This window comes from Scophthalmus maximus, chromosome 15, assembly GCF_022379125.1.
Source record: "Scophthalmus maximus strain ysfricsl-2021 chromosome 15, ASM2237912v1, whole genome shotgun sequence".
NCBI lineage: Eukaryota > Metazoa > Chordata > Actinopteri > Pleuronectiformes > Scophthalmidae > Scophthalmus > Scophthalmus maximus.
Window position 1 is genome coordinate 20,220,638 of NC_061529.1, and position 24,558 is coordinate 20,245,195.

Sequence of the window (24,558 nt, forward strand, 5' to 3'; positions counted from 1 at the left end):
TGTTTCTCTGGAAAGATAAACAGCCCAGAATATCTCTGAAAAAATGAAGCATGCCCAGAAACAAGGGGGGGTTGGGAGTACCAGATCTTGTGGGGGAAAACGAAAAAAGGGATCACAAGTAATCCTGTAATTATGGAGTGAAATGAGCTATTGGATACGATTTAAGATACGATGGAGCTTGATTATTAAGGGCTTAGCAGGTGAGGACTAGGATTTTGAATTCTGTTCTGAATTTTATAGGGAGCCAATGCAGAGATTCTTACAGGAGAAATATGATATCTTTTTCTAGTTCCTGTCAGTTTAGCTATGTTATATTTTCAGCATAATTCCTAATTTTATATATTGTATCCTTGTGGTCCCAAGGCTGTTTAGGACTAGTGTATATATTGCCCTTAAGATATAACAAAAAAAAATCTTCTGTATTCAGTATGGAAGCTGGTAAAAAAACTTGACCCTCTTGTTCTACAGGTCTCCCACGTGCTCATCCAGAGAGCTACCACTCCTACATGTGGAACAACTTCTTCAAGCACATCGACATCGATCCAGCCAACGCTCACATTCTGGATGGAAACGCAGACGACCTGGAGGTCGAGTGTCAGGCCTTCGAGCAGAAGATCGCAGAGGCCGGAGGAATTGAGTTGTTCGTAGGAGGTCAGACATTTTGTGAAAATGAAGCATGCCCAGAAACAAGGGGGGTTTGGGAGTACCAGATGTTTATACTTACTACTTGTCCTGTAATGCTAAATACCCCTTGTGCTAGGCATACAGTGGGCATTGAGAAGTATGCAGCTGGATGTGGCTGGAAAAGAAAATTGTGACAGAAAAGATTATACATGTGTCTTTAGCTTCTCTATGATACCACCCAAACGATAACAGGAATGTTAAAAATCCCTTGATTGAATTCTCATGTTATGTGGCTAAAGCAATTCACTAGCAATATAAAATGTTATATCTTTCAACGAAAAATCTGAAACAAGATTTTCGTATTAAAGACGCAAGCTTCTTGCAAAATATGCATCTTAAAACAGTACTTGAATACATTGTTAAGGGCATTTTACTTGGCTCCAATGATGATATTGATAACAAATTTAAGGATGCTATATCTGGAAGGGGTACAATTTCAAAACTATATAAGCTTTTATTCCCCTCTTCCATTGCTGAAACAAAGCTATTGGAAAAGGGTTTGGGGTATAAATCTCCCCAAAGAACAATGGGATTCAATAATGCGACAATCAACTTATTCATCAAAGTGTTTGGAATGAAATAATACAGGTTAAGACTTTGTTTAGAAATGATGTAACTCCACAGAAACTGAAGAAAATTAGTCCTGATTTGTCAGATCACTGCTGGCATAGTTGTGGAGAGAGGGGCTCACCCGGTCACCTTATGTGGTATTGCCCAGAAGTAAGAATATTCTGGTGTGGTAATACAGAAATTCAACTTGTTATAACTAATGGTTAACATACCACAATGTCCAGCTGCATATTTGCAAGGGAGCATGGCGGAGGGGTTTTAATCCACACTTATATGTTTGATTGCCATGGCTTTTCTTTCAGCTACAGTAAACGTATTATATTTAAGAACTGGAAAGCTAATTGGATAATTGGCTGAAGAACTATACAGACTTGATAATGATGGAAAGTTCAAATGCAGCCATACAAGATTTAGACAGTGGGCTGGATGGCCCTTCAGTCCAAATAAGAGAATATGTTAAAAAAATAGACATTTAAGTTAGTAATTTTGCCATGTACTCCGATATCTATTTATTTATTTACAAAAGGTAAAGGTCAGTTCCTTTTTAACTTCCATATATCTATTATCAGCATTATTCTCCAACTGCTGTGTGTACCTTGTTTATGTTTTGCGATTTGTAAATGTATTATGTGTTTGTGTTTAGGGCCAATGTTGGTGTGTCACTTGTATTGTTGTTGTTGCTGGAATAAGAAATAAAATCTTAATTGTCCAGTGTATAGGATTTAGGCTTATCTAATATCATACATTATTAATTTTCATTAAATGTTATGTTTTCATCAGTGTATCACCGCCTGAAACTAACAATGGTTTCCATGATGATTCATACATGATTCACAATTACAACCAAAAATGAAAGGAGCATATTTCCCAAATATGTATGATCATTTGACTCTTGAAAGCTTTTACGTTGAATTAATGACTGAATGAAAAACTGCAGCTTTTGTTTGTTTCTTTGAATGCTTGTTACATAAGGTACTTCATTGCAAGTATTTAAATCTCTGGAATCTTTTTTTTTTTTGTGGACTTTTTAACGAACAACCGTTAGACGATCATGTGATTCAAACGACTCACGTGACGCAACAGACCACCTGACTTTCCCCACTGACGGAAGGTAAACAGACATTTCTGTTGCGTCGTGTGTTTGTCAACCCGTCGTTCCACTTCAGCTCGGTGTCACGTTGCAGTAGACGCGCGTCAAAGGAAACGCTTGCTAACGTTAGCCACGTCCTCACCAAACTCCAAAGAAATATCAGACCATTTACCCGTGTCCTGCCAGGGGTAACGCTAACCAGTTTCTACCTCGGCGGCGGATCGTAGCCTGTGGTCAGCTTTTTTGAACCGAGTGTGGCGTGGATGTGTCCGACATACCGCCGATTGCGCCCGTTATTTATTATTTGTTCCACAGTTCTCACTCATTCAGAGAGCCGGTACAATGAGGCTGGTCATCCTGGACGACTATGATCTGGCCAGTGAGTGGGCAGCGAAATACATCCGCAACAGGATCGTCCAGTTCCGGCCCTCCGCAGACAGATGCTTCACCCTGGGGCTGCCTACAGGTGAGCACCGCGCCCACCGACAGTGATGTTCTCCAGGGTCAACGCCAAGTGGACTGTTTCAACGTGTCTCGTGTGTTCTAGGGAGCACTCCTTACGGCTGCTACCAGAAGTTAATAGAATACCACAGGAGTGGAGATATTTCATTCAAATATGTGAAAACCTTCAACATGGATGAATACGTCGGTGAGTTAAAAGCGTTTTTTGTTAACTCAAGTTTTCCACTTCACCTTTAGCATTTATCCTTGGAGCTTTGTGAGCACCTTTGAGGCGATGGAGAGAAAGTGCGTGTCAGACCTTGTCTTGTGCAACACATGCTGACAGTGCCTCAGACATGATACAAGGTAATTACGGAGAATCTATGAAACAGGTAGAACTTCAACTCTCGCGACCTCCGTGTTGTGTATCGGGTGCTCGCGAGGTAGTCCAGAATGAATGCACGCTATGGAGCCCTCGAAATATTCATGGGTTTGAAATACAGTTCTGCCAGTGCTCTTCATGTTTTCAATAAAAGGGTGTAAGAACTAGACACAAAAGATTAGATTAGATTGGTGCCTGTTCAGTGGTATTGACGTATCACTCTGCAAGTATTTGTGACATCACACACCACAAGACACTTAACAGCATTCGCTGGAGCCAGTTTTTGTATGTGCGGTGAATATAGTTATGTATAGATTTGGCTATAAAAGCATCACGATCCTCCATGTCCTCCTTTAGATGGTCATTCATTTCATTCACTTTCCTTAACGGGAATCACTCAATCTAAAGCAGGATAAACTCTACAACAACAGCCAACATGCTGTGTGATCGGAAAAGAGGCGAGCAGAACACCTGAAATGCTCGACTTAAAGTGAGAAAACTGATTTTACGAACTATTGTGGAGATTGACCTGCTGATATAAAACGTTGGACTATTCAACCAATAAGGCATTTTCAGTGCTATAAGCCCAACCACAAAAGTTCCTTTACTTTTTGTGACGGGTGAAAATAATTTAAAATAAAATGTGGCCTTTTTGTCTCGACGCAGGTGTCAATAATTATTTTAGCTGTTATGTTCCATTCACTTCAATTCATTGGGTGAATTCATTGGGGAAGAAAGAAAAAAGGGATCACAAGTAATCCTGTAATTGTGGAGTGAAATGAGCTATTGGATACGATTTAAGATACGATGGAGCTTGATTATTAAGGGCTTAGCAGGTAAGGACCAGGATTTTGAATTCTGTTTGGAATTTTATAGGGAGCCAATGCAGAGATTCTTACAGGAGAAATATGATATCTTTTTCTAGTTCCTGTCAGTTTAGCTATGTTATATTTTCAGCATAATTCCTAATTTTATATATTGTATCCTTGTGGTCCCAAGGCTGTTTAGGACTAGTGTATATATTGCCCTTAAGATATAACAAAAAAAATATCTTCTGTATTCAGTATGGAAGCTGGTATAAAAAAACTTGACCCTCTTGTTCTACAGGTCTCCCACGTGCTCATCCAGAGAGCTACCACTCCTACATGTGGAACAACTTCTTCAAGCACATCGACATCGATCCAGCCAACGCTCACATTCTGGATGGAAACGCAGACGACCTGGAGGTCGAGTGTCAGGCCTTCGAGCAGAAGATCGCAGAGGCCGGAGGAATTGAGTTGTTCGTAGGAGGTCAGACATTTTGTCTCATCAGTAAAACAGAGTCTGCTTTTGATGTCGTAAAGGTCATTTAATCCATTTTGTGAAATAAAGCTTCTCTTTGCTTGGTTCCTTCTCACTTTGTTTCTGAAAGGAATCGGCCCTGATGGTCACATTGCGTTCAATGAGCCAGGATCCAGCCTAGTTTCAAGGACCAGAGTAAAGACCCTGGCTAAGGACACCATTGTGGCGAACGCACGTTTCTTTGGTAACAACCTCTCCAAGGTTCCCACCATGGCTCTCACTGTGGGAGTAGGAACTGTCATGGAAGCCAAAGAGGTCAGATTTATTCTGCTAATAACAATCTTACTTGATAATTGCAAGATTCTCTGTACTATAAATGTACCATTGTTGTACATACCTGAAGTCTCTGTTCGTTTCAATAAGATGAAATTAAAAGAAATATGTCATGTAAAAAATTCTAACTTTACTGCTTAAGTCAAAAATATACACATGACACTGGCTGACAGCAGTAAATTAACATGAAAATTTACAACAAACAAGCATCAGTGAGGGTGAAGCAGCCCTCAGCATTGGATTCATGTGCTTTGAGTTCTTGAAAAGCGCTATAAAAATATAATGTATTATTATTATTATTATTATTATAATCAATACAGCACTGCCCTCTACTGACTGAGAAAATGCATACAAGACATAATCAATGAAAAGAGCTGATAAAAACTGCTTCAGATAGGAAAAAAATGTTACGCATTGAATACACCAAATGAAATTTGTATTTTTAAACATATAGCCCCACTTTTTGCCATTATCATAGACATATTTCACAGCATGCCACTTCAACTGTGTCTTGATGTAGGGACAGTGTGTGTGTCAGCCACAGTGTCTGTCAATTACAGCGTCTTGGTGTGGTGACAGTGTCTCGGTGTGGTGACAGTGCGTCAGTGCAGTGTTCGTGACAGTTTCTTGGTGCCTTGGTGTAGTTCCAGTGTCTTTGACAGTGTCCTGGTGCAGTGAAAGTGAGGCTAACCACCACACCTGTGCAGCATGATTTAAACGTTTGTACTAAAATGTCAAGACTTGCTTTATAACACCTAAACTGGGGAATGCATCAAGACAAAGCCACAGTTTAGTTTCACATCAGTCTTAACTGATTTTGTGGCAGGAAGGAGAAGGTGCAGACATACTTCGAATTATCATGGAGGAGGGTGATATTATAATGAAGTAGCATGGCATTTGTTCGGGTGCTCTAGTGGGTTGAGCTGACAGTGTCAAATAACGGCAGTCGTTTTGATTGAGCCATTAAAGAAGCTGGTGTTGTGAAACTTTGTGCATATTTAGTAATTACTGTAATCTGTGAGGGGGGGGGGTGATTTAAACTTTATTTTGGTACTCACTCACCAAACCTTTGAAGCTTTTTTATTTGATTTGACTGGTGAATCTATATTTGCAGTTTTTTTTGTCCCACCATTGAAAGTGAACCTTTGTCTCTCTTCCTGGGGCCTTTGGCATCATTCAGGTAGGGGGAGAGACAGTTATGGACAATGTGCTGAAGATGAAGTCACCACCTAAGGGTGCCTGTCACAAGTTATATTGCCTTACTATCTCCATGTTCCTACCTTACTAGTTATAGTTATATCATCCACAGTGAGTATAACTCTGTTGTTGTCCTCTGCTCAGGTGATGATTCTGATCACAGGAGCACACAAAGCCTTTGCTCTGTATAAAGCCATAGAAGAGGGAGTCAACCACATGTGGACAGTATCAGCCTTCCAGCAGCACCCACGTACCATCTTTGTCTGTGACGAAGACGCCACGCTGGAGCTGCGGGTCAAAACTGTGAAGTACTTCAAAGGTACTGACAGCACCATCTCACTCTGCTCTTTAGAAAACTGTCCTTTGTTATAAATGGGGTTGATAAAATATTAATAACATAGCAGTGTATTTAACGGAAGCAAACCACAAAATACAGCCTTAAAAATTAGCAGTAAGTTCAATCAACACTTATCTAAATCAGTTTTGCCGAAACCCGAACATTAGCACCTTTATAGTGGTAGGATTTACTGCAGGAGTGTGAGAACAGACTGCATTAGTTCTAACTCGGTAAAACAAACAGCTGACCAGGGGTACATCTGGAAACTTTGCTTTCATACCTAACTGGATCCGGTGCTGACCCATCAACCGGACTGTAGGTATCTCAGTGTTTCCCATAGGATTTTGAGATACCCCCCCGGAAGAAAATTTTGTACATTTTAAAGTTAAATCCATCAATCTGGTGAACTTTGATAGCAATTTATGAGGCTAGATCTAACAAAAAGTCTTTGCTCTTGTAAACAACTCTGTGCTGTAGCATTACAACCTATATATGTGTTGTATGCAGGGCTCCAGTCAGCACATTTGCGAGTAGTTGTAAAAAATACTTGCAAAGTAAAAATTGTGACCATTTGGTCGCAGTCTGGAGCCCTGTAGGCTACATGTTGAGAACGGCCTCCACACTGGTAACGTTAATATCAACACAGTGAAGCTCTCCCTCTACCCCAACGTGAGCGCATATACAACGTGAGGAACAGTGCACAGCCGGGTGACAGACTGAGTGAGAGAGAGACTAAGCTGCTCTGCTGATGGAAAAGTGCAAAAGCACACAAATAAGCGTCTAGTCACATCTTTGCATTGACTTTGTATGTAATCTATATTTACGCGAATAGTTCGAGTCGTGTGAACGCAACTTTAAAGATCTTTTATTTTGCTATGATAAGTGTAAAAATATTTTCGGTTCACAGTTTCATCAATGTATGGGAAACCCTGTATCTGAAAAGTCTCGATCCCAACAGACTCCGGCCTGGTTTGTTGTCAGAAAGCAAATTAGCTTTCAGCTGTACACTTTCTTAACCATTCTCAGCAGGCAGTCAGACCTCAACATAACACCTTCCCTGTCTTATCACTCCAGCGCACGAGTCTGCAGTGCATGTTCAGGGGGTAATCGCAATAATCACCCAATTCAGAAACTATAACAAGTCAACATGCTTTCTGGCTAGTCCGTCAACTGTGAGACCCGCAGAGGAGAATACCTGCTGAGATGCCCAACAAGGTGCTATCGCATTTGATTTATATATATATCAAATTATCAAAATTCTAGCTTCAGCTCATGATTGGCCGCTGAAGGTTCACTTAATGAAGCAGCGGTAGTTTGCAGAACGCATCACAAGGACAACATCCAGGTCTGAACTGTTTTAACATCTGACTTTCCGAGGCAAGTTGTTATGCTGGAACTCACTGTTTCCTGAGAATATCCAGGGCTCCAGACTAAATGTTTTTTAATAGGAGCGCTGTAGCCCCTTCATGAAAATTTAAGGGGCACAAGCAGAAAATTTAGTGTGGAAGCATTGAAAACATTAGAGAATGAAAAAAAATGACATTCACCCCAAACTAGCGGGTGTTAATTGAGAAACTTCTCTCTTTGCTCGCCCCATTTGAGCAGATAACAAGGGTGATAAGCCTGCACTACTAACGCGTCTTCTAACCAAGAGGCTGAAACAGACCACGAAGTGAAAACAAGCTGTCAACAAGTTTTAGTCAGGCAAATTCCGAACCCCTGAACTGCACAGCGACTGTACCCTAAATCGTGATTAATCACATTTCTTTTCTTAAGACTGAAGTTTGTAATAATAGATGTTAAAATGTAAAATTATGGAATTAATGTAGAATAAACACAAAGGAAGTATTTAAATTCATATACTTTCTTAAATATTTCACAATTAATGCTAGTGTTGACAGCACTAATACTTATAAATTGTACTTTTGTAACTTATTTATTTCCTTGAGAATCAAGAGAAAAAAGTCAAATACACATTGAGGCTATTTAATTTATGCAATGGTGAAAAATGTGGCAAAATAAATGAAATATTGATATTGATTGAAATGAATATTCGGCCTTCAGCCTAGATATTAATTTTGTTCAGTTTCGGCCAACAATTTTAAGTTCGTTGCATCCCTACATCTATCGCAAATATCGTCAAAATATTTAGAGCTAGCAGGCCTGCTGAAACCCATTGAGGTGGGCTGCAAGAGCTTTAAAGGGCAGTCTGTACATCAAGCTCTCATTCTCCTTGGCATAAGAGGGTCGCAGGAGAGAAGAGAACATGGACAACATGGACAAACGTAATATTCATGTCAGTATTTTTCTGTGTGCGAATCTAACACACTTTTCCCCCTATTCATTTTAACTTTAGGTTTAATGCATGTTCATAATAAGCTGGTGGACCCGGTGCTGAGTGTAAAGGACCAATGAAAGAGAGATCACCACGGAAGGATAGTGAAGATCCCTGGATCCAACATTTGTGGACAGCATTATTTCTCTGGTACTGTTCTATACCTGAGGAACTGCTGAGCCACTTATTGAGTCACTGCTCTGACTATGTTCATTGTTTATTCCTAGACTGAAATGGCCTTTGGCTAATGTTAGCTTCAGACTGTTTCACATCCTCATTGAGCAGGGAAAGGATCCGGACTGTTGTGATATGTTAGTGGAGCATTTCCCTCTTATGGTCTTTAGCAGTTTGTGCTTAAAGGCAGCCAGATTGTTCCAGTGGGTCACGACTTGAACAACTGTCGTCGTCAGAATTGGTTTTGCATGCTTTGGACTGTTTCCAGTATGTTTCCAGTGTAATAATCAACAACGGCGTATTAGGGCCATTGTAGGAACAAAAAACAAAAAAAAATAATTTAGCAAGAAAAAAAACATGGATATTCTCTGAGAATCAAGTGGTAAACTTACGAGAAAAAATACCAAATTTACAACATCAAAAAGTCGCATATCTGCGAGAAAAAAGGCAGAGAAATAATGTTTTGTTTTTCAAGGAACTACATCTCTTTAGGATCACCACAGGCGCTGCCACATGCAGTGTATCAAGCACAAACACTTCATGTGGCTTCATTGTTTTATACAACTAATCCATCCATAGTCTACCGCTTAATACACTTAAGGGTCGCGGAGGGGCTGGAGCCAATCCCAGCTGACATTGGGCGAGAGGCGGGGTACACCCTGGACTGGTCGCCAGCCTATCGCAAAACCCAGGACCTTCTTGCTGTGAGGTGACAGCGCTAACACATTTTCAGAAAGCTCAGTGCACGGGGGCTTGACATTTCCCTGAGTTACTGTCAATAAAATAAATCATATTCCTGACATCAAAATAAGTTTAAAAAGAACGAAGAACGCATCCAAGGTCCGATGACATCATTGCATAATAATAAGCCATGTAGATGTACCTTTGGTAGAGACATTTAGACAGAGTAGATTGAAATATCGCATTTCTACAAAGTATAATTTGATTAGGTCATACACAGCAGACATAGTACACGGCAAGCTTTTCTTGTATTTTTGTGAGTTTTTTCTCGGAAATTTACCACTTTAATCTCAGAGAGTATCAGAGGTTTTTTTCTCGCAAATGTACAACTTTAATGTCAGAAAGTGTTTTTTTCTGGAAATATTACCCCAGGTTTCATTTTTTTTTTCTACAAATACGCCGTCATAAACAATCAGAGTTTTTTTACTCATCTTTTTTGTTTGGCCACATTATTCCTTCCTTGTTTTTTTTTTCCTTTTTCTGATGTCGTTTTTTGTTTAGTGTTTTTAAAAATATACTCTTATTTTCTGATGACAGTAAAAACTTTTCTAAGAACCCTTTTGCTCCATAGCTCTCATCTTTTATGAAATAAACATACAACATCCTTTCTTCTGAAAATGTTTGTGATGCATTTCCTTTGTTTTCCACAGTGGGGCAGTCACACCTAAGATTAGATTGTACTTCAGAACAGAAGTGGGGAGGGGCTCTATATTTCAAACACTTTTTTAAAAAAAATTAATGATTATACTACACAGGAAAACAACCACATCAATTAATTAGCCAACCATAGTCTTGAGTTTTTGACAGAGCAGGTGAGGGTTAATTGCCTTGCTTAAAGGCTTTTTTGTATTTGATTATTTTCAAAAGGTTATTTCATGCATGCAGCAGCCAGCGGTTTGTAATTATTGTTTTTTTTTTAAGTAAATGCCTTTAGCTGTACATTTGATGAAGATGCAACAATTGAGAATGTAAAGTCTTAGTTTTGAAATTTCGCCCCACACTGGGGTAGTCTGAAAAAGTCTCTACTCAGTGAATAGTCAGACTGTCACAACCAGTTTCCTGTAGCCTACTGTGCTTTAAAGGGGCAGTAAGTGAATTTAATCCAATACACTTTTTGTAAAAATCTGCGAATATTTCCTCACGGCACACAAGCTGTCGGTTCTGTCTCCTTTCTCAAAAATGTATATGACTTTTCGGTGCAGTCACCGGGTCGGCTACTGGCTGTAGGGATCATGCACGTAATTTGAGTGTGTTGTGAATTTCTGTATTCTGGTTAGTCTGTAGGGTTTTATGTCAGTTTTATTTGTCAACTTTTCGATGAAGGCTTAATTTCGAAGTGGGAAAGACATTTTGAAATAGACAGAATAGCTCGTTGCTGCTCCATTAGAACATATACAATATAAAAAAATGTAAGCCCTAGTGTCTTGAAAACACATCCCATGTCTTTTTATTTACTTTCACCACTTTTCTGTATTGTGTTGATAAAGATGTTTTTTGAATTTGCAGTGTGTTTGTGAATTTGCAGCATATTTTTAAAATGCAGTGGATGTGTTAAAATTGATTGAGTTTTTTTGTTTTGTCCATTTGGATGTGTTTTCTTAAGTTGCAGTGTGTTGAGCTCTCACAGCCACTGTAGACAAAACTTATTTCTGCAAATTTGTTTTTGTATCTTTGTTAAAAAGGTTAGACAAAAATATACCTCATTTACAGTGTTCAGGAGAGTGCGCATTCTGGTACCAGCAACTCCTCCTTTGGCACGCATCCGCTGCAGAAGGCATCGTGTGTACCCATCAATCTTAAGCATAAAGCTCTCTTCAAGGGAAATGGTTGTTATACGTCGGAACTCCTCATCGATCTAGTAAATGAGTAAAGAGACAACATAAGAATATGAAAACTTTCTCAATGATAGTCACCAATTTTATAAGGCCTGAAACTAAGTTTAAGTAGACACATGACATTTACAAAAATTCTTGGTGGAAAAAAATAAATATAAACAAACATTATTACTTGAGTCTCACTGAATAATCCAGGCCACCTCTCTCTGAAGACACTGAGAGCTGGGTTTAGGGTCACCACTTCTTCTCTTTGAACTGAAAAGGTTTTGGACATTTTTTCTCCAATTGTTTTTGCGTTGTTCTTCTTTTTCAGTTCATCGAGTACCTCAAGATGCTCCTTCTCCAACGTGTCTTGATTTTCTCCAACAGGATGTGGTGGGAGATAATTTACCTGTGCTATCTTTGACCTTTTTTACATTTTTGGCTGGCCTCTTCACTGTGTTTATCTCTAATTCTGGATAGGCATATTTTCTTGATTTCAGCTTGGTATGGAAATTGTGCCTCTTGTACTTGAGGTGTTGCTGCCAGCCGTACATCCCTGCAAAGGACCCATGCTCCTTAAGGCCCGGAAACTTCTCCACAAGGGCTTCAGTCACTGAGGTTATTTGCATATTTGAAGGAAGGCTGCGTAGGAGAATATTGCTTCGGCGAAGTCTTGCATTATTGCCGATTTAACACTTGCCTCTTGGAAGTGTGTTCAATTCAATTCAATTCAATTCAATTTTATTTGTATAGCGCCATATCACAACATACATTGTCTCAAGGCACTTAACATAGTGAGGTCAATATTACAATATTACAGGGAAAACCCAACAAATTCAACAATGAGCAAAGCACTTGGCGACGGTGGAGAGAAAAAACTCCCTTTTAACAGGAAGAAATCTCTGACAGAACCAGACTCAGTTGTGGGCGGTCATATGTCTCAAGAAATGGGGAAGAGAGGAGAAGTGGGCAGAAAGAGGGTGGGAGGAGAGACAGTAGGAGAGAAGAGAGAGAGAGAGGAGAGTTGTACAACCGAAGCTTTAATCTCTACCAGACTGATACTTATAATTTAAAAAAAATACAATTATCTTGTTGTTATTATTAGTGATGATATTAAAATAAATAATAATAATAACAATAATAATGACGGGTTTGGGTCCTGCAGCTCTGGGGTCAGAGATACACTAGGAGAGATAGAAAATACAAACAGGGTTAATGACATGTACTGTAAACATATCGGGGGATAGGGGGGCTGTATAACAGTTGCTTTAATTTCTACCAGACTGATACTTATAATTAGTGAAAACTGACACTTATAAATACTATGATGTTATTAATAATAATAGTAATAATAATAATATAGACAGGTTTGGATCCTGCAGCTGTGGGGTCAGATCTACTAGGAGAGAGAGAAAACAGAGTTAGTGACATGTAATGTAGATACATGGGGGCAGAGAGAGAGAGAGATGGAAAAAAGTGGGAGAAGGAGAGAGAGATAAAGAGAGAGAGAGAGAGGGAGAAGGAGAGAATGGGAGAGGGAGAAAGATGCTCATGATATAAGTTCCCCCAGCAGTCTAGGGCCTATAACCGCATAATAAAGAAATGGTTTATTAAACACCCGAGCAGCTCTAACTATAAGCTTTATCAAAGAGGAAGGTTTTAAGTTTAACTTTAAATGTAGACAGGGTATCTGCCTCCCTGACACAAACTGGGAGCTGGTTCCAGAGGAGAGGAGCCTGGTGGTTGAAGGCTCTGCCTCCCATTCTACTTTTACAGACTCTGGGAACCACAAGTAGTCCTCCATTTACAGAGCGAAGTGATCTATTGGGATAATATGAAACTATGAGCTCTGTAAGATATGATGGAGCTTGATTATTAAGGGCTTTGTAGGTTAGGAGCAGTATTTTGAATACTATTCCGAAGTTTACAGGAAGCCAATGCAGAGATTCTAACACTGGGGAAATATGATCTCTTTTTCTAGTTCCTGTCAGAACTCATGCTGCGGCATTTTGGATTAAGGCTTTTCACAGACTTATTGGGGCATCCTAGCAGTAATGAATTACAGTCGTCCAGTCTAGAAGTGACAAATGCATGGACTAGTTTTTCAGCATCCTTTTGAGATAGGACGTTTCTAATGTTCTTGATATTGCACAGGTGAAAGAAGGCTGTCCTAGAGACTTGTTTTATGTGTGAGTCAAAGGACATGTCCTGGTCAAAGGTAACTCCAAGGTTTCTCACAGTAGAGCTGGAGGTCAAGGTAATGCCATCCAAGGTAACTATATGATCAGATAATGTTTCTCTGAGGTGTTTAGGGCCAAGTATAATGACCTCAGTTTTTTCTGAATTTAGAAGTAAAAAATGACTAAAAAATGCACCATCATCCACAGTAGAGGTATTTACTTAACTATCATCCGCAGTTGAGTTATTCACTTCAATGTCGCATGAGAGGTGTACACTGAACTCAGTGTAGGGTACAGTCCTGATTCATCTAGCGGATGCAAGTCGAGGGTGATCATAGGCTCCTTTCTTACCAATGTCACAGTGGCCTTCTCGTTCAGGTCGACATTCTAGGTGACAACTATACTCCAACTGTAGTGTAAAACCTATATGTGCAAATTAAGTGCTTCAGGGAGACCAATCGACCATCTGCTGTATTATATGCAGCCAAGGGGTATGCATCTTTCATTTCCGAATGTTGAATGATTTCAATTTTTCCTGTGGGCTCCATTTTGAAGCTCCTCGGGTGCTCATTGTACCACCCACTTAGCAAGTTCAGAACAAGACAGGGCTTTCATGCACAATGATATTGAAGCCAGGCAATCCTCCTGTTGATCCAAAAGGCAACAACATTCCAAAACAATAGTCAGTGCCTAAAATGGAGACTTTGTTTGTCATGTTCACAACCACTGCCATTTGAAACTGCCTTGCAAATGACTCCTTAATGCTTTCTTTTAGAACCTCCACTGCAACTTGGGTCATTCTGGACACCATTAGTGTTGGATGTGATATAAAATCATTGATTGGTGTTTTCTTGCCATTGTCAGTAATGTAATGTTTAAGGAGGCGATGTTTCGGTTTCAGTTTCTCCTCTGGGAACACATGCAAATACCTGTAACGGTGTTCACTGACCTTGCTTTCCATGTATCCTCGTGTTTCATCTGCGTGTACAGGAGCCATGACAAGCTCAACAACATCTTGTTGATGATTTTTCATATTGGTGTCAGCAATATTGTGTCCGATATCAGTTGATATGAAAACTTTTTTAAGACATTATAATGCAGACATTTAGTGGTTTAAAAATGTATTATTGAATTCCCAGTGAAGCTTACTGTTTCAATGCACTGGTGTCATTTAAATGTGAACTACATCGTACTGTAGTGCTTCACAAAATGGAGGACCTGATCATTTGGTTCTTTGTTCCAAAGACAAAGGAACAGACTGGAAAACTCTGATGCCAAGAATGCTTCACTTATCACACCTTGGTGTGAACTCTCCTGCAAGCTCCAGCTGCCATTGGTCACTGTGTGCCCCAGACCCCTGGGGGTCATCAGGCCCATAAAACCCCAGCGCACCCATCTTTTCACTCTCTTCCTGCCTCTAACTTCAAGGGGACAACACTCTCTTCTCCAACCTCTCCACGGAGAGCAAAGACCTCTCTTTCTCCTCTGGGAGAAACCACTACTCTTGGACCCTGACCTCCATGCAGGCCTGCCGAAGCAGACTGCTGCTACTTCCACAGGCAGCGACACAAGAGCCTGCCAAAGGACCAACCAAGGCTGGAAAGTCTGGTTTTACATCAGTGGCAGACACAAAGTCTGGTCAACTGATCAAGCTCAGGAACCAACAAGCAGAGTTTGTGTTGAGCATCTAACTCTGTGGAGGACACAAAAAGGACACTGAAACCACACAGCATGACTGCTGCATCTTTCTGGACACAGAAAAAAAACAAAAAAAACCAACCACAACCACAAAACTTTTTTAAATAATTAAAAACCGCACAAAAGCAGCTTTACTAGTGTAAACATCTAAATATCAGATGCATCAGACCAAATTTGAGTTCCTGTATCACTACGCTCCAGAATGTCATAAAACAATTTCCAGATTTTCCAAAACTTGTCCAGTGTGTTCTTTGTAAAATAGCTGTTCCTTTCGAGAGCAAACGTAAAAAGTCATTCCCTTAAGCCATTGGGAGATTCCACAAGCACTCGGCTTTTCCATGACATGGCGATACACCTCTTAGCCTCCACCAAGCACACATTCAATGATTTGACCTTTTTAGAAGCTACAAAATCAGCATGGTAAATTTAAATACACAATTTTGGATTCAGCGGCACAGCTTTTCCAATAATCTGGCTGTTCAATTCCAGCACCTTTTCCCAAAAACTGATTATTTGTGGACACTACCACATACAGTGAAAAAGCGACCCCTTGTGTTGATTACATTTAATGCACGTATCTGGGATATTAGGGTTGAAATGTTGTAATTTTGCTGGCGTTATGTACTGTCTACTTAGCCATTTATATTGTAATAATTTGGAGTTTGAATTTATTGTTTGAGTTTGAACCAAGGTGCATGCTGGAATGGAGTAATTGAAGGAGTCGATGCTGATTCAGGAAGATGGAAACCGTGGATGTCTTAAGCAGAAGTATTTATTATAAGAGCTCAATATTGAGGAGACTTCCGGTTCGCTACACAGATCAACAGGTTCACAGTTTTTTTGCATCCCAAGATAGTCTGCCCATCCCCAATCTCTGTAGTGTATTTAGCTTTGTAGTATTTTTTTCGCTTTTAGAAATGTCGTCAGCTCCCCGCCACTATGACACCTTGAGTGAGACTTCAGCTGCTCAATGATTGTTTTGGCTTGCCATAGATAAGATGACCTTGCTTAGTGCCTGAGATGACTCTTCTTAAGAGGTTCTCTGTGACGAAAATTCCTCAACACATGCCTCTGTCCATTCTCACTCATTTAGATTTTCATTTAGACCTACTCTCCACACCTGCAGAATGTTATTGGATGATTCTTTGCTTCTGTCGTTAAACAAATTATACATTAAGGATATATGCCCCCTAGTCTCTGAATGCTTTACGATGATGTGTTCTAATGAAGAAAGAGGAGGAAGTTCTAACCCTTTACTCTGCTTAGACAAAATGAAACTAAGAATTTGAAGGAATTTTAAAAAATCAGGATTTTGTATTTGGCTTGTAGATCTTCAAATGATATCAATAAATTACCATCATATAGTTCTGATATTTTGTTTATGCTTTTAATAGACCAGAGTTTAAAAACTGGATCTGCTCTGCCTGGCCGGAAATCATCATTACCAAAAACTGGTGAGAATTGAGACAGCTGTGATATTGCTCCCAAATGTGAACATGCACAATGCCAAAATGCAACTGGGATTCCATAGTGACCAACGCTGGGGGTTGATTTCTTTCAAAATAACACAACCCAGCTCTAATTTGAGCTGCCCAGAAATACCAAATAAGGTTTGGTAGTTGAAGCCCACCTCTGTCATATGGTAGATATAATAGAGAGAGTCTAATTCTTGGTCGTTTGTTGTAAAAGTCTTCTTTAGTAATTGAAAAGAGGAGGGTAATGGAGACAATGGGATTGATTGAAAAATATACAGTAGTTTAGGTAATATGGTCATTTTATAATTATTAATGCGTCCAATCAGAGATATGGGTAATTTTGTCCACCTATTAATAAGTTGCGTGACTGACTCTATGAGCGGTTTATAATTTGCTGGAATAATTTCATTAATCGTAGGAGGGATCTTTACACCCAGATATGTAAATCCTTGTTTTGTTGCTACAAATGGGATATGCACAGGAGGATTAGGTCTCTTTTGCTCTGCCATAAACATAATAACTAACTTGGTATTGTTTATTTTGTAAGAAAACACCAAAAGTAGTTATTAGTTTAAATAGATTTGGGAGTGTATTTTTTAGGTTGGAACAAAACAAAATTACATCATCCACAAACAAGCCAATTCTATGTTCCATCCCTCTTATTGTTATTCCTGCTGTTGATATATGTTGTAGAATTTGCGAATTGCCATAGCTAAAGGCTCAATAGCGAGGGTAAATAACAGGGGAGACAAAGGGCAGCCCTGTCTTGTACCTCGATTAAGCCAAAATTTCTGCTTGGGGGTTAGAATAAAGAAGCTGGCACCCATTTAAGAAATTCCCCCCCTATTCCAAACCTCTTCAAAACATCAAAACGATTTTGCCACTCCTTCCTTCCTTCCTTTTGAAGGCATTATCTAAACTGCCAGATTTTTCAAATAGTATATTAAAGACTTGTCTAATATTATGAAAGTCCTGACCTCCCTGCACAAATCCGTTCTGATCGGGATGAACCGCTTCAGTTAAAATTGGCTCCAACCTCTTCTCTAATACTTTACATAAAATTTTAATATCATTATTAAGGAGGGAAATTGGTCTATAAGATCCACAATCAGTTGATGGCTTTCCAGATTTTAGCGGTAGTGTAATTAATGTGGTTTTCAGCGAAGGGGGAATGGCTCCCCCATTGAAAGATTCCTGATACATTTCTAATCAGGTGGTATTAATTCATCCTTAAAAATTATATATTTATCTATTGGAATTTCATCCGGTCCAGGAGCCGGTTACCTCCTTTTAGGTTGGTTATTGCATCAGATAACTCCTGAGCTAGTAGATCAAATTGCAACGGATCTTGTGATTCTGCAATTAAAAGAGTAAAATCAAGCAAATCTAAAAATTCTTTCTGTGAATTTGGAGCCACATTTGAATATTGGGAAGAGTACAAGTTCTCATAGAACTCTAGAAATTAGTCATTTATTTCTTTTGGATCTGCAGTCACAATACCTTTATTTGAATGAATACAATTTATGGCTTTCTCTGTTTGCAGTTGTTTTATTCGCCAGGCTAGTAGGTTTCCGGCTTTTTTGCTTCGCTCGAAATAGGACTGCCTTCGTCTCATTAAACTCTTTGTTGTTATGTTTGTAGGCAGAAAATTATATCTGACCTTTAATTTATGGAGCTCTGACATTTATTGAGGACTAGAGTTTTGTAAAACTTGAATTTTCAATTTCTTTTATTGATTTTTCCAGTTGCTCCATTTCTACTCTGTTTCATGTTTATGCTTTGTATTACTTATCATTTGGGCTCTTTCAAACGCTTCCCACCTCACAGATGCTGACGTCTGATCAGTATTGATCTCAAAATAAATATCAATTTGTTTGCCAATAAATGTAATGAATTCTGGATCCCTTAGCCAAGTTCTCTAAAGGTGCCATTTTGGAGAGTAGTATAAAATATGGGGAAATTGAAGTATGAAGGATATTTGGGCATGGTCTGAAATAATTATGCTATCGTACCCACAATTTTTAATCCTGGATCGTAAATCAGACGAAATTAAATAATAATCTATTCTGGAAAACGATTGATAAATGCCAGAATAGCAGGAAAATGTTCTATGATTAGGGTGCAAGTCTCTCCACATAACACCAGGTTAAATTCTTTTAGACATTGCAATAATTATTTTATTGATTGGGGATGTGAGGTGTCAATCCCAGGGGATCTGTCTAGTTCTGGTTGGAGTGTACAATTATAGTCTCCGCCAAAAATAAGATGGCCAGGCAGAGCAGCCAGAAATAGAAAAAGATGTCTATAAAAGGCCGGGTTATCATTATTAGTTCCATAAACATTAACAAGATTAAATCTCATTGAAAAAAATTCACATTGAATAATGAGATATCTGCCGAATTGATCTTCAGTAGTCATGATCTCCCCTCTCAGTTCATCTCCCCCTCCTTCTCAATTCCTGCCTGCTCCCCTTCACTTCCCCCCTCCTGCCGGCCACTCCCTCCTCATCAGCTCAACTCACCTGTTCACCGCAGCTGCAGCAGATCACTCATCAGTCAGGTATATATACTCCTCTCCACCATGCACTCATCGCCAGATTGTTCTATGTCATCCGTACTAGTCTCTCCAGCATTTCCCGGATGGGTTCCCCGGTATCGACCCCGCCTGTCCCTGATCTGTCTGCTCTGTCTCTGCCCCGGTGATCGACCCAGCCTTCGGCCGCCGACGACGGATCCTGCCTGCTCCCGACCTGTCTGCTCTGTCTCTGCCCCGGTGATCGACCCAGCCTTCCGCCCCCGACAACGGACTCTGCCTGCTCCCCCGCCTGTGGTACCGTCACCTACCGGCTCCCACGGCGTGTCCGCCCCGGGCACTCCGTGTTCCCCCATGAAGCAAGTTTGTTCCACGGGGTTTTCCTTGAACTGTCCGTAAATAAAAGTCATTACCGACTGTCTGCCTGCCTAAGTGTGCTGCATTTGGGTCGCCTTCCGACCCGTAACAGTACAATCTGGCCAGACATGGACCCAGCACACACCACGGAGCCGCTGGCACGACTGGGCCGAGTCGAGACTCAGCTAACACCATGAGGCGATCCTAGCCTCCATCGCAGCTGATATTCGGCAAGCAGCTGCGAATCAAGAGCAAGGGTTCTCCATGTTAGCTGCCCAGGTCCAGCAGCTCACCACTGCTCAAGCGCAGACCCTCGCTCTGCCCGCCTCCCCGGATCCACCTCCACCGGCACCTATGCAGCATGGTCCTGTCTCGGAGCCTCGGGTCAGGGTTCCCGAGCGCTACGCCGGTGATACGGAGGGCTGTAATCCGTTCCTCACGAACTGTTCTATCCTCTTCTCGCTCCAGCCCAACACTTTCGCCTCCGACGGGTCGCGGTCGGCTGTGGGGGACATTGGCAACAGGAAGCTTCTCGCGGTCAAGTTGGCCTTGGAGGAGTGGGCGACACTGGCTTGAGGGAACAAACCTGCCGTTTCTGGTGTGGACAGATCACAAAAACCTTGAGTATATCCAGTCCGCCAGACGTCTGAACTCCCAGCAGGCCCGCTGGGCACTCTTCCTCACCAGACTCAACTTTTCCCTCTCGTATCGGCCGGGGTCCCGCAATGTCAAGCCCGACGCCCTGTCCCAGCAGTTCCCAGAGAAGGATGGGGATGCTGCCGACACCTTCCTTCCACCCTCCCGTTTGGTCGCCACGCTCACCTGGGAGGTAGAGGAGAGAGTCAGAGCCACCATCCAGGACCAGGCCGCTCCTAGCTCATGTCCTCTAAATCGTCTGTTTGTTCCGCCTGACCTCCGGTCCGAGGTTCTGAAGTGGGCCCATAGCTCCCAACTCACCTGCCACCCTGGGAGGACCAAGGAGGCCGTTCAGCATCGCTTCTGGTGGTCCTCCCTGGGAGAGGACACCCGAGGGTTTGTCAACGCCTGCCCCACCTGTAACCAAAACAAACCCACGCTCCAGCTGGTCTCCTGCATCTTCTGCCGGTTCTTCATCGTCCCTGGTCCCACATCTCCATGGATTTCGTCAACGGTCGGCCACCGTCCAGCGGCAACACCACCATACTAATGGTGGTAGACCGGTTCAGCAAGATGGCCCATTTCATGCCCCTACCCAAGCTCCAATCGGCCAAAGAGACTGCCAAGCCGCTGCTGACCCACGTCGTCCAGCTGCATGGCATCCCGGTTGATGTGGTCTCTGACCAGGGCCCCCGGTTCGCCACGATCTTCTGGAGAAAATTCTGTTCGCTCCTGGGAGCCACCGTCAGCCTGTCCTCTGGCTACCACCCCTAGTCCAACGGCCAGACAGAGAGAAAGATCAGGAGATGGAAACGGCTCTTCGGTGCATGACATCACAGCACCCATCGTTCTGGTCCGAACAGCTATTGTTGGTAGAGTAGGCGCACAACACCCTGACCAGCTCTGCCACAGGTCTCTCCCCCTTCCAGTGCGCCTACGGCTTCCAGCCGCCTCTGTTCCCTGCACTGGAGAAGGTGTCCTTCCTGTCTGTCCAGGTTTTCATCGGCCGCTGCCGCAAGACCTGGATTCAAGCCCGAGCAGCCCTTTTCCGAGCCGCTGGTCGCTACGCTTCCGCTGCCAACCGTTGCCACTCCCGGGCCCCGGAGTACCAGCCAGGTCAGAGGGTTTGGCTCTCCACCCGTGATCTTCCCCTGAGGGTTGAGTCCAAGAAGCTGGCTCCCCGATTCGTTGGTCCGTTCGAGGTCCAGAAGGTCATCAACCCGGCGGCGGTGAGGCTCAAGCTCCCCAGGTCCATGCGGGTTCATCCCACCTTCCACGTTTCCAGGATCAAGCCGGTCCAGGAAAGTGCTCTGGCTCCTGAGGTCCCGCCTCCTCCGCCTCCTCGATGGGGCCCCGTCTACACCGTCCGCTGTCTCCTGCAGTCCCGCCGGCATGGAAGGGTTCTCCAGTACCTGGTGGACTGGGAAGGCTACGGTCCTGAGGAGAGGTCCTGGGTCCCATCAAGAGACGTTCTGGACCATGCCCTCATCAAGGGGTTCCATCAGGAGCACTCGGGGTCGGCCTCCTCGGCCACCTCCTCTGCTCGACCCGTCCAGTGACAACATCAGCTCCGAGGACCCCTCGTCTGACGAGGATTACGTGCTCCCGGTAGCCGAAGAGGAGAGGATGGAGGTGGACGTCTCCGACGAGTACTAGCCCTCCTCCCACCCGACTCTTCGTCGGGACGTCAGGAGCCATCCCTTGAGGGGGGGGGGGGGGGGGGGTTCTGTCATGATCTCCCCTCCCAGTTCATCTCCCCCTCCTTCTCAATTCCTGCCTGATTCCCCCCTCCTGCCGGCCACTCCCTCCTAATCAGCTCAACTCCACTCACCTGTTCACCGCAGCTGCAGCAGATCACACATCAGTCAGGTATGTATACTCCTCTCCACCATGCACTCATCGCCAGATTGTTCTGTCATCCGTACTAGTCTCTCTAGCATTTCCTGGACGGATACCCCGGTATCGGCCCCGCTGTCCCCGATCTGTCTGCTCTGTCTCTGCCCAGGTGATCGACCCAGCCTTCGGCCCCCCACGACGGATCCTGCCTGCTCCCCGACCTTTCTGCTCTGTCTCTGCCCCGGTGATCGACCCAGCCTTCCGCCCCCGACAACGGACTCTGCCTGCTCCCCCGTCTGTGGTACCGTCACCTGCTGGCTCCCCGGGCGTGTCCGCCCCGGGCACTCCGTGTTCTCCCACGAAGCAAGTTTGTTCCACAGGGTTTTCCTTGAATTGTCCGAAAATAAAAGTCATTACCGACTGTCTGCCTGCCTAAGTGTGCTGCATTTGGGTCGCCTTCCGACCCGTGACAAGTAGTACTGATTAGTGTAAAAGGTACCCACTTATTGGCTCTTGATGCAGGCTCTGCTGCGACAGCACACACGGTACTCTGTTCTTGGCGCACTATGTCTCGTCTCGTCCTGTCTAATTGTATTTGTCCGTGTATTGTCTGTAAATTGTTTAATGTTAGTTACCCTAGACTGATCAAACATGATACCTCACAAAGTTATCACAATTGTATTGGTAAAGCTATCATTGATCCGTGATGGCCTCGCACTACAGCCTGATACCAGCGACAGGTTACTCAACTACAGCAGCGGGGAGCTACTATTACTCCGGGCCTCCTTGCTATGCAACACCAAGCCTGCTCCTACCGTCGGAGCTCCAGCCGAGGAAAAGAGGGAGACGAGGAGGAATCCGCAGAAGAATAAGGAAGCGTCCATTTAATCCACCTCTCCACTCCATCATCTTGTCAAATGTCCGCTCACTCCGGAATAAAATGGACTTGCTACATGCTCGGTGCCGACTGGAAAGGGCTTTCAGGGACATCTGCATCATTGCCCTGTCCGAGACCTGGCTGGATGGGTCGGTCTCCGATGCCGAGGCCAGCCTGGACAGCTTCACCATCATCAGGTCAGACAGGACGGGACAATCGGAAGATGCGGGGCGGTGGGGTCTACCTCAACATCAATAATAGGTGGTGTAACAACATCAAGGTGCACCGCAAGGTATGCACGCCTGCCCTGGAGATGCTGATCGTGTCTCTCCATCCCTACTATCTCCCCCGGGAATTTCCCAGTATTGTTGTCAGCTTTGTTTACATCCCCCCCGGCGCTAACACCAAGACAGCAGCTGAGCTGATAGCCAAGGATGCTAACGCCTTATTGGCTAAGTACTCCGGAGCTCTGGTGTTTATCTTGGGGGATTATAACAGCTGCAGACTAGACAATGTTCTTCCAACTTTTCAACAGTATGTGGACATTCCCACCAGAAGGGAAAACATCTTGGATATGTGCTATGGTAACATTACTGATGCATTTCGTGCCCGCTCTTATCCGCCGCTCAGACTTGCAGACCACATCGTCATCTGTTTACTTCCGCTGTACAAACAGGAACTCAAATGTCACAAGTCACAATCCTACAGTGCCCCACAATGGTCGGAGGATGCCATCACACAACTCCAAGACTCCCTGGCATGCACTAATTGGGACATATTCGACGGAGACTTGAATAACAGGGTCACTATCTTTACGGATGTTAATCAATTTCTGCATAAAAAACACTATACCAGTCAAAACAATAAAGAAATATCCCAACTTCGAACCCTGGATTTAAAGATGGCGCCACGGATGGCAGCCACGGTGTGTTGGTGCACGTTGTTTTGTTTGTAAACTTTACTTTTTGTCAGAATACCCGCTGCTCTTTCTATAGAGAAGAAATCGTGTCCATCAGGGCTACCACTCCAGCGGATTTATTCCCCACTTTTCTCCTCCCATCCGTTGAAATATTGGACATACTGGTCAAAGGTGCGCTCACCTTCGCTCACGCAGTGAAACGCCGGGGGAGAGGGAAACGATCTGGTGCGCTCGTGCGCCTCCGTCAGCGCGGTCATCGCACACCGCTACCTGGATTATTTCTCTCCAACGTGCACTCACTGTGCAACAAAATGGATGAGCTTCAGCTTCTGGTGGGGAAAAACAGAGACTTTTCTTCATCTTCTGTGTTGTGTTTTACGGAGACATTGCTGTGTGGATCGATACCGGACTCTGCGCTGCAGCTGGCAGGCTTCCAAATCTTCAGAGCGGATTGCGACTTTCTGGCAAAACTAAAGGTGGAGGTATCTGTTTTTACACTAACAGTGGCTGGTGTATGATGTGACAGTGATCCTACAGCACTGTTCACATCACCTGGAAACTTTATTCATAAACTGGGGCTGGGGGACTTTAACAAAAGTAACCTCAGCCATGGACTACCAAATTTAAAGCCGTTCATGAAATGCCCGACAAGAGAGGACAATATTC

At 43.0% G+C, this 24,558-nt stretch overlaps 1 protein-coding gene and 1 pseudogene across 2 annotated transcripts; one reads left to right on the forward strand and one right to left on the reverse strand.

The window, feature by feature from the left end:
• The first annotated feature begins 2,251 nt into the window (after positions 1–2,251).
• LOC118285757 (glucosamine-6-phosphate isomerase 2) lies at positions 2,252–11,064 on the forward strand. 2 transcript variants are annotated; one of them, XM_035609565.2, is made up of 7 exons: positions 2,252–2,365; positions 2,660–2,810; positions 2,892–2,993; positions 4,275–4,457; positions 4,579–4,763; positions 6,123–6,297; positions 8,672–11,064. In XM_035609565.2, exons 2-7 carry the CDS (start codon positions 2,687–2,689, stop codon positions 8,728–8,730), a joined length of 828 nt encoding a protein of 275 aa, XP_035465458.1. In that variant the 5' UTR covers positions 2,252–2,365; positions 2,660–2,686; the 3' UTR covers positions 8,731–11,064. The 2 variants fall into 2 exon arrangements, with proteins under 2 accessions (XP_035465458.1, XP_035465459.1); XM_035609566.2 differs by lacking the exons at positions 2,252–2,365; positions 2,892–2,993 and having other exon boundaries at positions 2,372–2,810.
• Positions 11,065–13,010: 1,946 nt separating this feature from the next.
• Positions 13,011–14,576, reverse strand: LOC118286545 (annotated as a pseudogene).
• Positions 14,577–24,558: the final 9,982 nt, after the last annotated feature.